The sequence below is a fragment of the Girardinichthys multiradiatus genome, chromosome 5 (genome assembly GCF_021462225.1).
Source record: "Girardinichthys multiradiatus isolate DD_20200921_A chromosome 5, DD_fGirMul_XY1, whole genome shotgun sequence".
Lineage (NCBI taxonomy): Eukaryota > Metazoa > Chordata > Actinopteri > Cyprinodontiformes > Goodeidae > Girardinichthys > Girardinichthys multiradiatus.
In genome coordinates this window covers 19,961,227-19,976,566 of record NC_061798.1, presented here as the reverse complement: position 1 = coordinate 19,976,566, position 15,340 = coordinate 19,961,227, and the positions used below count along the sequence as shown (strand labels likewise).

Sequence of the window (15,340 nt, the reverse complement as noted above, 5' to 3'; positions counted from 1 at the left end):
CTAATAAAGTGGCCGGTGAGTGTACATTGAAAGGCAATTTATTATGTGAATTTTGCCACCTGTTTACAGCTTCCTGTCAAGACTCATTTTACTTTGAAAATCTAACCGGAAGTCAAGGCGTCACATTTCCCGGACGCAGAGCAGGAAGGGAAGCAGGAACTGACTGGATGTGGGGAAGTGTGTAGATTATAATGCGACCGCAGCTGCCCCGCTCCACGCTCGGCCGCTTGGCGAGATTTTTCGGCCCGTTTCCCGCTTCCTGTATCGAAAGAGGGGTCACAGTCACACACACAGCAGCAGCTGTGCCACACTTGTATCTTTCCATGAAAACGATGCACTATCAAACGGAGCAGAGAGGACGCCCGAATACTCCAGACTACCGCATTTATTTTAGTAAGTTCATCTCCGCCATGATGAATGGAGCCATGCGTAACCGTATGTTTTTATTTCTGTAGAGATAACTGGTCTGACAGGTAGTCATGGCTTCTGGTCGAGGTAAATGATTGACCTTTCAGGTGCAGAAACAGCGCTTTGTGGGCGTGTTGCCTTTCTTTACAACTGGAGCTAAAGCAAATGCACAAACTCAAGTGGATTCAAATGATTTGCTATTGAAAAGGAAAGCAGTCGACCATTATTATTTCCTGTTTCCCTGCATGCATTTAATGTCTCTCCGTGGGGCACACAGGTGATTTAAATGAATGGATCTTTACCAGGATTCTGCAGAACTTGATGATATGCTGAGGAAGTAATGATATTATTGAAAGCAGCAGGGACGCATCTAGGACGTTCAGGACATTGGGCCCTGAGAACCGGGGGACAACTGGATCAACTTTACCTAGTGCCTTGTAGTTACCATGGTAACTCACGGTGCTCTTTCTAACAATGATGCTGCCCTTTTTGTCATTTCAGACAGTTTTAATGATGATGTATTGTAGCTGGCCTATTTAAAGTAGTATTTCCTAAGGGATAGTGGTACTTTAGTGTGTTGTCATTTGATGTGCCCTCTTGTTACAGGTGTGATTACAAAATGTTCCTAATAAATAATTTCATCTAAAATGCATTAAAGGAACTTTCACGATACCAAGATAATGTATGCAGGTTGAAAACAAAGACGGCATCTTTTAATTAGTAATCGATAATGAATGATCCACATTTTTTACTGATTAAACTATGTTTCAAGTATTTAGCTTGTAATAGCCATTTATTCTGCCAAAACTCCAGTTAGTTATTGTAGGAAATGTTTTCACATCAGTGGAGAATATCCTGCACTGAAGCAGACATGTTATTTGTGGGGTAAATGTACTCGTGTGTTGAACAGCAGGATTAAGGATGTGAGTTGCGCCCATGCAGAGAGGCAGCGCCCCCATGAGATTCTGCAGTCGGTGGCAATTCCATGTGTCTGCTCTCAGGGACCAGACTCCACCCTCCAACATGTCAACACTTGCCCCCACAGAGCGAGGTTAACCAGAGGCGACCTCCAGTGTTTGGGAATGGAGAGGATGGAAGGACCTGCCTGCAGTCCTGACCTCAACCTCACTGAACACTCATGAAATCAGTTTGGGTGTGCGGTTCATGCCAGAATGACCAATACAAACGCACTGGTTGAACTGGGACAAATGTTTGTTGAAGAATCGGATACGGTCACGCAACAGTGTGACCTGAATGAGCAGCCAACCAAAAAATAAAAGTGAAACACAATTTTCCAGATTTTTTGTGCTAAGTTTAGGATCATTTTAAAAAATCCTGCTCATCTTTAAATCCATCAAACATAATTTTGCTGGATCAATAACAGAAATTATATGAAATAATCTCAGTATTTTAGGTTCATCAGCAGGAGTTATGGAAACATAGTTTTTGTGCAGCGCGACACAGCTAGAAATACAGGTCCTTCTCAAAATATTAGCATATTGTGATAAAGTTCATTATTTTCCATAATGTCATGATGAACATTTAACATTCATATATTTTAGATTCATTGCACACTAACTGAAATATTTCAGGTCTTTTATTGTCTTAATACAGATGATTGTGGCATACAGCTCATGAAAACCCAAAATTCCTATCTCACAGAATTAGCATATTTCATCCGACCAATAAAATAAAAGTGTTTTTAATACAAAAAACGTCAACCTTCAAATAATCATGTACAGTTATGCACTCAATACTTGGTTGGGAATCCTTTGGCAGAAATGACTGCTTCAATGTGGCGTGGCATGGAGGCAATCAGCCTGTGGCACTGCTGAGGTCTTATGGAGACCCAGGATGCTTCGATAGCGGCCTTTAGCTCATCCAGAGTGTTGGGTCTTGAGTCTCTCAACGTTCTCTTCACAATATCCCACAGATTCTCTATGGGATTCAGGTCAGGAGAGTTGGCAGGCCAATTGAGCACAGTGATACCATGGTCAGTAAACCATTTACCAGTGGTTTTGGCACTGTGAGCAGGTGCCAGGTCGTGCTGAAAAATGAAATCTTCATCTCCATAAAGCTTTTCAGCAGATGGAAGCATGAAGTGCTCCAAAATCTCCTGATAGCTAGCTGCATTGACCCTGCCCTTGATAAAACACAGTGGACCAACACCAGCAGCTGACACGGCACCCCAGACCATCACTGACTGTGGGTACTTGACACTGGACTTCTGGCATTTTGGCATTTCCTTCTCCCCAGTCTTCCTCCAGACTCTGGCACCTTGATTTCCGAATGACATGAAAATTTCTTTCTGTGTCTTACCCTCTTGTTTGAGGGTGTCAATAGTGGCCTTCTGGACAGCAGTCAGGTCGGCAGTCTTACCCATGATTGGGGTTTTGAGTGATGAACCAGGCTGGGAGTTTTAAAGGCCTCAGGAATCTTTTGCAGGTGTTTAGAGTTAACTCGTTGATTCAGATGATTAGGTTCATAGCTCGTTTAGAGACCCTTTTAATGATATGCTAATTTTGTGAGATAAGAATTTTGGGTTTTCATGAGCTGTATGCCAAAATCATCCGTATTAAGACAATAAAAGACCTGAAATATTTCAGTTAGTGTGCAATGAATCTAAAATATATGAATGTTAAATTTTCATCATGACATTATGGAAAATAATGAACTTTATCACAATATGCTAATATTTTGAGAAGGACCTGTATAATCACCAATCCAGCGATGAGGCGCTCAGGCAGTAGCGGCAGACTCGCCGATGGTGTCGTGCATATTATGTACTGCGGACAACTACACGTAACCCTGCAGTAAATAAAGGAAAATTCTTAGTGTCATTTTTGGTAGCTTTATGAATGGATTCCTTGTTGCTTTCATATTGATTATATTCAGCTGTTTTATAAGGAGATCTATGAGGAAAAGTAACACAATCATACAGTACAAAACATGTTTTATTTCTTCTGTTCTCCCAATGCCTTGCGGTTCTTTATACATGCCTTATTTCCCTTTTTTAAGAATTATTAACACAGGTGTTTATGATCTCCTAGAAACCTCTGATGGGAAATACATTTCACCATTCCACGATATTCCACTCATAGCTGAGTCGGAGCAGGTAACTGGTTAACAGCCAGGCTTTTAGTTTCTGCTGAAGACTTAACATTTAAACAATTACTGTTTATTTTTCTCTCCTGATAGGATGATGATGTGCCAGCTAAAAAACCTAAGAGTGAGAATAAGGTATTGTCCCATTTAGATATCGTATAAGACTATTGTATACATGCATGCTGTGCCCCGGTTTGTGCAGTTATTAGCTGTTTCTTTCACTTCCAGGTGCTGTACAACATGGTGGTTGAGGTGCCTCGTTGGACTAATGCTAAAATGGAAGTGAGGGAAAAGCTTCCTTATTTATCTGTATGCCTATTAAAAATATGTGATAAAACTGAATAATTACTACTTTTGATGACATTTGTTTTTTGACAGTTTTTACCGTCTTTTCTTTGTTCCTTTTGTAAATTCTGTGGGCGAGGTGTGGTCTTTAATTTACGATTGTTTCCAGCTGTTCATATGCTGGGATTGGCCAGTAATACACACCTTTACATGAATAGGATGTCCTTTGATCATTTTTAAGCTCAATTCTGCAGCTTTTCTTATCTTCCCGCTCCTTTCCTCTCCTCGAGCGTTTTGATTGTCGTCACCAGGATCTGTGTCAGTTGTTGGGAGTCAAGTCCATCCAAGCTACCAGTTATACTTGAGTTTTTTAATGCACAGCATCTAAAGTATTATAGCCTACCTAATATTGCATCCAAGTATTCCTTTGTGACTACGATATTGCAGACATTGATCTTGTGATGATGATTGCGAATCAGTGTGCACCTCTCATATAAATGCACATTTTATAGATATTATTACTTTTTTCCCCAGATTGCAACAAAGGAGCTGCTGAATCCTATCAAACAAGATGTGAAGAAGGGAAAGCTCAGATATGTTGCTAACATATTTCCTCATAAAGGATACATTTGGAACTATGGGGCACTCCCACAGGTGAGACGTTTCTTCAGGGCATATGCTTGATTGTTTTATTATCTTGAGTGTCAAGGATATCCTCTAGTTTCAGTGTAGTACCAGCTGTACAAGTCGACATTCTTGCAGTGTCCTTTTGCATTTTATTGTGTATTTTGTCGGCTGTCAAAAGATTTGACTTTCTTACTTGCTTTTTGGACTCTTCCTCGGTAAAGACCTGGGAGGATCCCAATCACAAAGACGAAGAAACAAAGTGCTGCGGTGACAATGATCCCATCGATGTTTGTGACATCAGCGCCCAGGTAAGCTCTGCTACAGATGTCTGTATACACTGCAACGTATGTCTATACTTGTTAATGCATAAATGTGTGTTTTTGGACTCTATGTCTACCATTTACCTGCCTTCAGGTTTGCTCTCCAGGTCAGGTGATCCAAGTAAAAGTCCTGGGTATCCTGGCAATGATCGATGAGGGAGAGATGGACTGGAAGGTCATCGCCATCAACGTAAACGATCCAGATGCTGAAAAGCTGAACTGTGAGTGTCGTAAGCATAAGTGAACAACAGTCTTCAGCATGATCCTGGAATACATCTGTGCATTTATGACCCGGAGAATAAAAGAAGACTGACTGTTATGAAAATGCGTATATTCCATAGATTCGTTACACACAGAATGGTATCTCAGGTGTTCAGTTCTGGTAGTTTTGATGATTATGGTTTACAGCCAATGAAATACCAAAATACAATTAGACCAGAGATGTTAACCTAGTAAGAAGTATTTCTATGTGCTATACATTAGATACATTCAACACGTGGTTGGGGCTCTGGTGTCTCTTATCTTCCTCTTGACAATACTCCATAGACTCTGTGGGCTTCAGGTCAGGCGAGTTTGTTGGCCAACTAATCCAGTACAGTAACACCACGGTCATTGGTCCAGCTTTAGGTACCTTTTGGCAGTGTGGGCAGATGCAAAAGTCATACTGGAAAATGAAATCGGCATCTCCATAAAGCTTCTGCGCTGACTTTAGACTTGATAAAACAGTGTTTCAACACCAGCAGATGACATGGCACCTCAAATCAGGACTGATTCTGCAAACGCCCAGACGTCCCTCTTCCCAGACACCTCCTCCAGCTTCTTCGGGAGGAGCCCAAGGCGTTCCCAGGCCAGCCGAGAGACATAGTCCCTCCAGCGTGTCCTGGGCCGTCGCCTGGGCCTCCTCTCGGTGGGACGTGCCTGGAACACCTCCCGAGGAAGGCGTCCAGGAGGCATCCGGTATAGATGCCCGAGCCACCTCAACTGGCTCCTCTCGATGTGGAGGAGCAGCAAATCTACTCCGAGCTCCTCCCGGATGGCCGAGCTCCTCACCCTATCTCTAAGGGAGTGCCCGGCCACCCTACGGAGGAAGCTCATTTCAGCCGCTTGTATCCAGGATCTCATTCTTTCGGTCATGACCCAAAGTTCATGGCCATAGGTGAGGGTAGGAACGTAGACCGACCGGTAAATTGAGAGCTTTGCTTTTCGGCTCAGCTCTCTCTTCACCACAACGGACCGGCACAGCGCCCCCATTACTGTGGCAGCCGCACCGATCCGTTTGTCGATCTCCCGCTCCATTCTTCCCTCACTCGTGAACAAGACCCCAAGATACTTAAACTCCTCCACTTGAGGCAGGAACTCCCCTCCAACTTGAAGAGGACAAACCACCCTTTTCCGGTCAAGAACCATGGCCTCGGACTTGGAGGAGCTGATCTTCATCTCAGCCGCCACAGCGCATGCTGTAGGTCTTGGCTAGAGGAGGCCAGCAGGACCACATCATCTGCAAAAAGAAGAGATGAAATCCTCTGGTCCCCAAACCAGACCCCCTCCGGCCCTTGGCTGCGCCTAGAAATCCTGTCCATAAAAGTTATGAACAGGACCGGTGACAAAGGGCAGCCCTGTCGGAGTCCAACATGCACCGGGAACAGGTCCGACTTAGTGCCGGCAATGCGGACCAAACTCCTGCTCCGCTTGTACAGAGACTGGATGGCCCCTAATAAAGTGCCACAACTCCATACTCCTGGAGCTCCCCCTACAGGGCATCACGAGGGACACAGTCGAATGCTTTCTGCAGGTCCACAAAACACGTGAACCGGTTGGGCAAACTCCCATGAACCCTCGAGTACCCTGTAGAGGGTATAGAGCTGGTCCAGTGTTCCACGGCAGATTTAGCCGTGGAACACTGACTATAAATCTGCAGGTCAGACCATAGTTCTGTATTAATGTTTTTTTGTATTGGTGTAATGTGAGGCAGTCATTATCATAGTAACAGAATTTGGGGGTTTTATTAACTGAAAGTGTGTGTTGAATCTATTTAACACAAGTTTCTCTCTTTTAATTGAACGACTAAAATGAATCAACTTTTTGATTATATTCTAATATATTTATATGAAACTTGTATTTTGAAGGGTAAAGAGAGGGCTGGTAACCCTCACAGTAGCTTCACATTAGTCCTGTGTACTTGTCGGTAATAGTATTTGCTCATTGAGTTTTCATTGTCAACATGGATTTGTTGATATTTGGTGCTCTTTAAACATATTGTGTGTATGTTCAGATTTTTTTCCACTAAGGCTAATTCTTAGAATCCTTCCAAACCTGCCTTTGTTGGTTACATTTCAAGTGTAAACAGAAAGATGAATCTTCTCTGTTTCATGGAAAGCTGAATAAACTGTGGTACTCTTAAAAAAAAAAAAAAAGTCTTTCCCTCCTCCGCTCAGGTATAGAAGATGTCCGCAGGAGCCGACCGGGTCATTTGGAGGCGACTGTTGAGTGGTTTAGGAAATACAAGGTGCCCGATGGAAAGCCTGAAAACCAGTTTGGATTCAATGGGGAATTCAAAGACAAGGCCAGTTTTGAAAACAAACAGAGCACAGCAGCTGGTGGACTGGTGCAGCAGCTTATACTGAATGTACTGAAAATGGATTTTTCTTTGCTGACAGGATTTTGCAGTTGAGATCATTAAGTCTACCCATGAACACTGGAGGGCTCTTGTGCACAAGCAAACAAATGCTGGAGGGATTGAATGGTAAAGCAAAGAGGGTGTGCATGTAAAGTAGAGACTGGAAAGCTGAACTTTCATCACAAACTACTTCATTTCTCAGCAGAAATATGTCCTGCTGTAACAGCCCTTTCCAGCTGAGCGCTGATGAGGCCAGGGCCGTCGTTCAATCGGTGAGAGCTCCCAAAAAACTCTTCAACACGGTTGGTGGCAACAGCGTTGGACAGTTCTGGTCCACAGTTTACATGCAGTCATCTTTGCCATAAATGTCGAATTAATTTGAAGCTTTTGCTAATTTTAAGAAATCATTGTTTTCCAGAGTAGAACCGTCAAACCACATAGTGCTCAGGTTTAAGCCACCCAAGGTCAGACGTAAACTCACAGGTTCAAATATATACATACACCTCCAATATTAGCTTAAATGTCCCCTAGCATGCTGCAGAGAAACAACATACTTTCTCTAGAACTTCCATGGCTTCTGGTATTATTCTGGATGGATATTCGGCAACTAATAGTAGAGTTTATTTTTATGGGTTGGTCCTTTTTAATGGACCTGGCTTTTAAGTGTAGTCTGTGGATTTTCATTTGGGTTGAGCTTTGTGTCGTTCAGAGGTTTAATGTTAGCCTGATTTATCACTTCAAAAACTAGTTTGTGTTTGGGATCATTATTCTGACGTTTCGTCCATCTAGCTGTCCTTTCGAGATGAATTTAAAGAATTTGGATGTAGTTCAGTATCTTCTTTACTTCAAGGTTTATATGCAGTCTTTTCCTTTTATAATTTTCCAGGTCTGGATTTGTGTGAAAAAAAGACAAATGTTTGATTATTCCAGAATAATTTCTTTTTTCCATCATTTGTAAGGACAAACAAATGCATTGGTTTTTCATTGATTTTTATTAAATCGATCTACCACGTCACTCCTTGACCTTAACATTTTAAGCATCAGTAGTTGGTTTTTGACTTAACTGATAAAATGTCCACTCATTAAAAGAAAATGGGCACATGGAAACATGTAGGAACCCTGATACCCTACCCAACCTGTGCAGTGCACCTTTTCCTCGCACTGAGCAGGCCCTCAGCTTGATACTGCCACTACCACTCCTCACAGTTGGTGCAGTTTTCTTGTTTTGAAGCCTCGCCTTGATAACTAAGTTGATAAGTGTTAACTCAGTCCTTGACTCATCTGACCATATTTACAGTGCCCATTATGGAGCAGGTGTCTCTTGGTCGGAACCGTTTCAATCCGTGTTGATGTTAAAACTTACTCCACTGTAAGGAATGACACTGGTGTTCCAGCAGTTTTCCAGTTCCATACATATGAGCTTTTGACGGTTTCTGTATCGGTCTGGAATATCCCAACATTTTGTCATTTTTTGAAGGTTGACAGTTTGGGTCGAATGGTTTTATTTGGACACAGTTCTGTGTTTCAACAACAATCCCAAACATACATCTTTTGGTTTTTGAGTTGATGGAGCAAACTTAGTCCTCTGAATTGGGCCAGATGCTGATTTCTTGGAAAGTTTATGGACTATGCAAAGAAGCCGGGTCAGTCCAATACTTCCAACTAGAAGCTTGTTGATGGCTGCAAAAGCATCCAGTTTATCCAGATTTTAGTGGTGGCTTTTATTTATATTTTAGCCTTTATATCTAATTTTGACTATGTGGATAAATACAAACTTTCACACTAAGCCTGGTTTTTAAAAATCACTGATGTTGCATAATTATTGCTACCTGGAAAAGATGATTAAATAAATTAGTTAAATCCCCAAATGTATTACATCTATACTCTTGAGAGTAGGTAAACACCTGGCTGGAACAGTAAACCTGACTTTGTTAGATTAATTAACATGACAGTGATTTCATTTTCAGGCTCCTGTTTTTGGTACTGCACATCAAGTGTGTTCAGAAGGTAAGCAAAACATTGTTTGAAACAATCAGTACTTAAATGTCTGATTTCATCCTAAATATCTCTTCATCTCCTGCAGTGGACAAGTGGCATTTCATATGAAGCCCTAAAAGCTCCTGGGAAACATCAACATGTCTTAACATAATATGGAGTATCGCTGATCCCGCTGCTTATGTTTGTACGCTGATGGATTTATTTTGGATACATGCAGTGGCGTAACGTGCCAAATACATTTATGATGTCATTAAGAAGGATCAAATACCAGGAGTATGGAATATATGGCCCAGAGCACACATGCAAACACTGCTTTTGGGTGACGTTATTTTCCCTTTAAGTTATACACTACTTTGGTTGTGCGCCGGGGTATTTGTTACTTGGAGAAAAATACGCTCTAATCTGACAAGAATCACCAGAAACCAGATTGCTTTCTCAGCGACAGACATTTTGTGTACCGTAAAAACATGTTTCTAATGTTGAATAAAGAATAAAGTACGCTAAACTTGTCCTCTGTGCAGCTCTATTATTGTTTGGTTAAAGGATTTAATATTCACCTTAAATGGGTAGAAAAAAATGAAATCCAGTTGCTTTAAATAAATATAAGTTTTATTAAAAAAAAAAAGGAACACCCACATGTCAGCAACATCAGGAATGATACAATTAACAGCTTTCAAATAAACTGCATCCATTACAATACTTACAGTATTAACAGCCAACTGCATTTCATTGTTTTAGCATACTAAACTTCAAGAGAACTTGGGCAACATTTTTTTATTTTTTTTGTTTTTACTTTTTGGTTTTTCTTTTAGTGTCTAACTGCAAAAAGACCCAAGTGTGTACGAACTGCTGGCCTAACCTTGCTGAGTTCAGCACATGAAAAGCACAGGTTAAGTCAGGAAAGTCATTCAAGTAAAGTTGACTCACTCAGAAACACTGAAGCATCTTCAAGTATGGCTATGCTTTAACCCGCTTCTGGTGCCTCGGCTTTCTCATCGACAACCTGCTACTGTAGCTGGGTCCTGTGCAACGATATTCAACATTTCTTTCATTTTGTTTTTTTTAATATGAAGATCCGTTTTATAAAACGATTAAAAACTAGAGCCTCTAAATGACTGAGCTAGCATCAAACTGTAAACATTGCTGTGAAAGTGAGTGTAGTATTTACAAACAAAAACAAACAAAAAAAACTTCCTGGATAATCTGTTATCTTTTTATTCGCCTGAAAATCCTCCAGTTATTCATTTTTATTTTAAAGATCATATTTGTGGAGCCATGGGTCAATTTGACAAAGCAAAAAGAGCTTAACATGAAAATCAGTGAGTTTTACTCCGGCAATACAAATTCTTGCTATATACAATGCAACATAATTTATCTTTTAAACACATGTACAATTTGTTTAAATAAAACATTTTATTTTGTTACTACATCTTTTCCTGAAAAGTAAATGAAGTGCTTTCAAAGAAATCAATATGAGAACGAATTGGAGAGAGCTTTAGCTAAAATACGACTGATATTCAATTAAATTGCCTTAATTAGGTGGAACAAATAATTAAACAGTTGCTAAGTGGTTATAAATAAAATTTTCTAATCACTGCACATTAATCACTGCTCTGGTCTTAATAACAAAAGCAAACAGATTGCTTTCACTTGATCAACATCATTCCCTTTTGTCAACTCAGTGCATTTATGTCGATTCATTTTTGAAGAAAATACCCTCTAGCTAAAATAGAAGTAGAAATTTTGCAGGATAGTATCTATTTTTTTTTTTTTTTTTCATTTGAATTTGTGTGAAATCTATTAAACAAGAACCCAAACAGGATTCAGGAGGCTATAGCGAGTCAGACTGTAAAAATAAGGCTTGATGATGCATACAAAATTAGTTAAAAATGTCCCTGATTTTACAGTAATGTTAAATTTCAATCAATACTTTCGAAGCACACTGAAAGTAGAAACAAAAGAGCTTCATTTTGCCTTCTGGTGGCCTAATATTGTCAAAGTAGAACACAACGATGAAAGATATGTAATAATCCTATTGCCGAGCTAGTTTTGAGGTATTTGGCAGGTTTTTCTTTTTTTTTTTTTTACTGTACATTATTTTATCCAGAAGTTTCACATTGTACATTTCTACGAGGCTGAATAGCACCTGGTTAAAATAAAATGAGTTGAAACCTAAAGAAAACACAATGACACTCGGTACAATTTACAACATAAATCCCAAAAGTCCAATTTGGGTAATTAACTTACTGTACAAATCTCACCTTTTCATCTTAGTTCGATCACAACAGCAAGCCAGCTGCCCTCTGACACTGAGCTTACCCTGTTTTTATGTTCCTCAGTGTATAAAAAGCACATTTACTGAGCACCACACACGTAAAAACTACATGTAATATTCACAAGCCAGGATGTTCGGCAAACCTACAGCTAAGAGCTATAAAAACAGTCACAAAGAACAGCAAAGTAAAACTTGCTTAAAACTAAAGAGAAAATGTACTTTTGTCTCAAAATGTTTAAAATGCACCACCTGAATGGCTCAATTTTACAGTATAAGTGACGTCGGAGAGTGATAAAAGCACCAATATGCCAACGAGTTGAACCTTTTTTTTTTTGCATGTCTTGAATCAAGTAGTACAGATGCATTTCCTTAAATTAGAATATCATTAAAAAATTATTCCAATAATTCAATACAAAATGTGAAATGGGTTATATGTCAAGCATTTTTCAGGTAATTTTGATTATGTATGGCTGGGAGCCAATAAAAAATAAAATAATATTCAGCTTGTTTTACTTTAGACGGATTAAAAAACGATTTTTAAAACAGAAATGCTACGATGATGAATATCATCAAGCCTTCACAAGCATGTGGACTTCGTGAGTTGCTGCAATAATGATAGAAATTATAAAACATGCTGCTGATATTCTCAAAAAGTATTCAAAAATATATTTAAAAATGAATAGCAGGACTACTACTAATAGACTACAGCTGTAACTGTGTGTCAATGCATATAGTAAAAGCCCCACAAAACATAAATACCACTATAGATAAAATCTTCGCAGACCATTTTTAGGGTTTGCTACATAAAATACTAAGAGATTATCACAATAAATCCCTTTTATCTTCATGATAAAACTTTTTCACATTAAAATAACAGCCCCATTTCTATTTGGCACCCTCCACAAGAAGGGCAAATTACTAATTAATATCTAAGCATATTGATGTAAAGTTGAGTGGAAGGAAAAGTGTGGTAGGAAAAAAAGGTGCACAAAGAATTGGGATAACTACATCCTTTAAAATCCAAGCTCTTGAGGGGTAATGTGAAGTTTCCAGATTCAGTGATCAACTGGTGTTTTATCAAGTCCAGTCATTGCAATCATCAAAGAAATCTTGCTCACACTGCCAACGGTACCAACTTGTTTTAATAACCATGGTTTTACTGACCTAAAACACCTACAGAACCAGAACCACCACACCCACCAATGCAGAGGATCTGAAGGCTGCTATTAAAGCATTATGAGCTTAATGCCACACTGCACTGATGCAGAAATTAAAGCAAAAAGCCTCAACCAAGACAATTTTGAACATGCTCAGGTTTCTGTTTTAAAAATGCTTTTTTAATTGACTTTATGTAGTTTTCTAATTTTCTGAGAAGCTGCAGTTTGGGTTTTCATTAGCTCTAAGCCTTAATCCTTGAAATTAATAGAAATAAACAATTAAGATACACCACTGAGTAACGGACCTATGAAACGAGTTTCACGTTTTTGAACTGAATTGCAAAAATGTGTTACATTTTTGACGATATTCTAATTTACTGAGTTGCGCCTGCACATTTTTGTATACAGCATAACCCCATTGTAGATTTTATTTTCATGATGTCAGAAACATGAACTCGAATGATTAAAAAAAGTGCTCCAAGAAACACTGACTTCTTAAAAATGATGGAGATGCTCATGATTTCACTGTCAGGTGAACCAGTGTCCAGTACACTATCTGGGAGTCTCTTGTAGAGTGTATTCTTGTTTTAGTGTAAAGGCATTTGAATAAAGAAAAGTGGGGATGGGCAAACTTTTCAGCACCACGAGTCCTGGACTTTGCAAAGTCAGTGTTTTATGCAAAGATTAGAAATTCTGTAAGAAAAATAAAGCTGCTGTAAATGAAACTTTGTTTCCAGCTGAAAAAGATCCTTGTGTGTTGGACTGAAAGCACCACATATTTTTTTCTGGTATATTGCAAGAGTTACCAGGTCCTCAGTAGGATCAACTAGTGAAGCTCAGTTGTGTGAGAGGTGAGAAACATAGCACATTTGTTTCTTCATCACAAGGCTGCTGTTAGTGATTTGTTGCATGTGGATTGTGTTGTAGCACCTTCAGGCTCCTTAGAGGTTGTTTTCTACACAAACTGACTGTAAGGCCCTGTGACCTTGGTGAATGCATATGGAGCTGTCATGACGTGAGTATTAGTTGTGAACGATGATGACGATCCTTCCATTAGTGCTTTGATGAAACGCTTGTATGGAGGTTCCCCGGTGGTCTCTGAAGACTCTGAATGCTCCCGCTTCCCCCCCTTCTTGCTGCTCTTGCTCGGAGTCCCTTCCCCGCGGTTCCTCTCGGCTTCTTCCTCCTTCTCTCGAGCTTTTTCTGCCATCTTTGCCTCCCACATCGCCAGCCCGTGCTTTGCCTCGTTCAGGTTCTTGTGCTGGTAGAAGACTAAGGAAATCCGCGTTGGATGGTTGCGGTCTGGGTTTTTGAGGGGTGTTGTGGCGTGCAGCTCCCGTTTCGCACACTCGATGAGGACCGAACCGTGACTTGGGGCCACAGCCACACCCCCAATCTCCGGATCCAAGAAGTTGTGCTCGTTGTCCGACCACATTTCTGGCTTTTTTGGGGTTGTGGGTGTCGGTGGCATTCCAGGCTCCTGCTTAATAACGGACCCCATGGGGCCACCGTTGGGAAGACACAACCCTGCCTGTGTTTCGGGGTTTAAACAGCCACTACTGATCTGAGCTGGCAGCATCTGAGGGCTAGGCAAGCCCATCTCTGTCTTGATTTGCATATGGAAGGCATCTTGGCCTGGGATGTGTGGGCTCTGAGGCATATATGGATTTGGGTATTCTCCAAACGGACTGCCTTTGCCTACAGCAAGTGCATACTCTATGCCACCATGAACAGAGGGTGCTCCTGATAGGGGGTCAATAACCCGGGCATCTGAGCTTCTGCTGTGGCCGAAAGGACCATAATGTCTTATGGGCTGAGGTTGTTGCATGGCACTGTAACCATTAACCTGGAAGCCTGGTTGACTGTACCTAGATGGATAAGTGAACTCAAAGCGTTGTTGGACACCATACTGCTGCTCGGGGTAAAGCGGTGGCCGCTGTTGGCGATAGATATCCAGCTGGTTTTGGTTTGACGCATAGAATGGATGGTATCTTTCAACAGGCATTCCTCCGTTACACTGGTGACCTGGTTGTGGACGATTTGGCCCATTCATGTAAGAGTGTGGAAGTGAAGGAAGGTAAGGGTCGACTGGTGTCGATGGCTGTGGTGTGTAAATGCTTCCTGGCTTCGGAGGGCCTGGAAAAGAGCCGGTGCTGTTGGTGAACCTTGGGAGAGCAGCGTTTGGTGAGGCGGTGTGAGCGGGGAACACACCCTGGTGCTGTTGTTGCTTAATTTCCTGTGACATGACCCCAAGGGGGTATGATGGGTGACCTGCCTGCAGGGGTACTCCCATGGCACCTAGAAAAGAAAAGACCATAAAAGATTAAAACCTTTGCGATAGGGAAACAAACTGATTTCATGTCATTTTTCCAAATACATTTTTTTTATTAATTACACAGTGCTGTGAAAAAGTATTTGACCTGAGTAAATACAAAAAAGGAAATGATGATTTTTTTTTTACTACATGTAAAAAAACCAATCTGGTCCTATGTACAAAATTAATTAGAAGTCTTTTACATCAGTGGGAGGAATTTAGTCCCACTCTTCT

The 15,340-nt window shown here is 40.7% G+C and overlaps 2 protein-coding genes across 4 annotated transcripts in view; one reads left to right on the top strand and one right to left on the bottom strand.

The window, feature by feature from the left end:
* Positions 1 to 116: 116 nt before the first annotated feature.
* ppa2 (inorganic pyrophosphatase 2) lies at positions 117 to 9,870 on the top strand. Of its 2 annotated transcripts, none has more exons than XR_007038150.1 (12): positions 117 to 393; positions 3,459 to 3,523; positions 3,607 to 3,648; positions 3,742 to 3,795; positions 4,333 to 4,452; positions 4,647 to 4,733; positions 4,840 to 4,966; positions 7,181 to 7,308; positions 7,403 to 7,488; positions 7,568 to 7,634; positions 9,330 to 9,369; positions 9,446 to 9,470. XR_007038150.1 is itself a non-coding variant. In XM_047364440.1 (12 exons), exons 1-12 carry the CDS (start codon positions 192 to 194, stop codon positions 9,466 to 9,468), a joined length of 1,044 nt encoding a protein of 347 aa, XP_047220396.1. In that variant the 5' UTR covers positions 118 to 191; the 3' UTR covers positions 9,469 to 9,870. The 2 variants fall into 2 exon arrangements, 1 of the variants encoding a protein (XP_047220396.1); XM_047364440.1 differs by having other exon boundaries at positions 118 to 393; positions 7,565 to 7,634; positions 9,446 to 9,870.
* Positions 9,871 to 9,947: 77 nt separating this feature from the next.
* tet2 (tet methylcytosine dioxygenase 2) overlaps positions 9,948 to 15,340 on the bottom strand; it is a 44,154-nt gene continuing 38,761 nt past the window's right edge. For both annotated transcript variants that reach the window (XM_047364439.1, XM_047364438.1), the window contains exon 10: positions 9,948 to 15,090. In XM_047364439.1, the coding sequence (XP_047220395.1) occupies positions 13,748 to 15,090 (1,343 nt within the window). In that variant the 3' untranslated portion in view covers positions 9,948 to 13,747. The remainder of the gene's footprint in view (positions 15,091 to 15,340) is intronic.

Coding starts and splice junctions, on each gene's coding strand:
- ppa2 (XM_047364440.1), top strand. CDS start 192: ATGCGACCGCAGCTGCCCCGCTCCACGCTCGGCCGCTTGGCGAGATTT. Junction 4,734..4,839: donor TTTGTGACATCAGCGCCCAG/GTAAGCTCTGCT, acceptor ACCTGCCTTCAG/GTTTGCTCTCCAGGTCAGGT. Junction 7,489..7,564: donor AATGCTGGAGGGATTGAATG/GTAAAGCAAAGA, acceptor TTCATTTCTCAG/CAGAAATATGTCCTGCTGTA.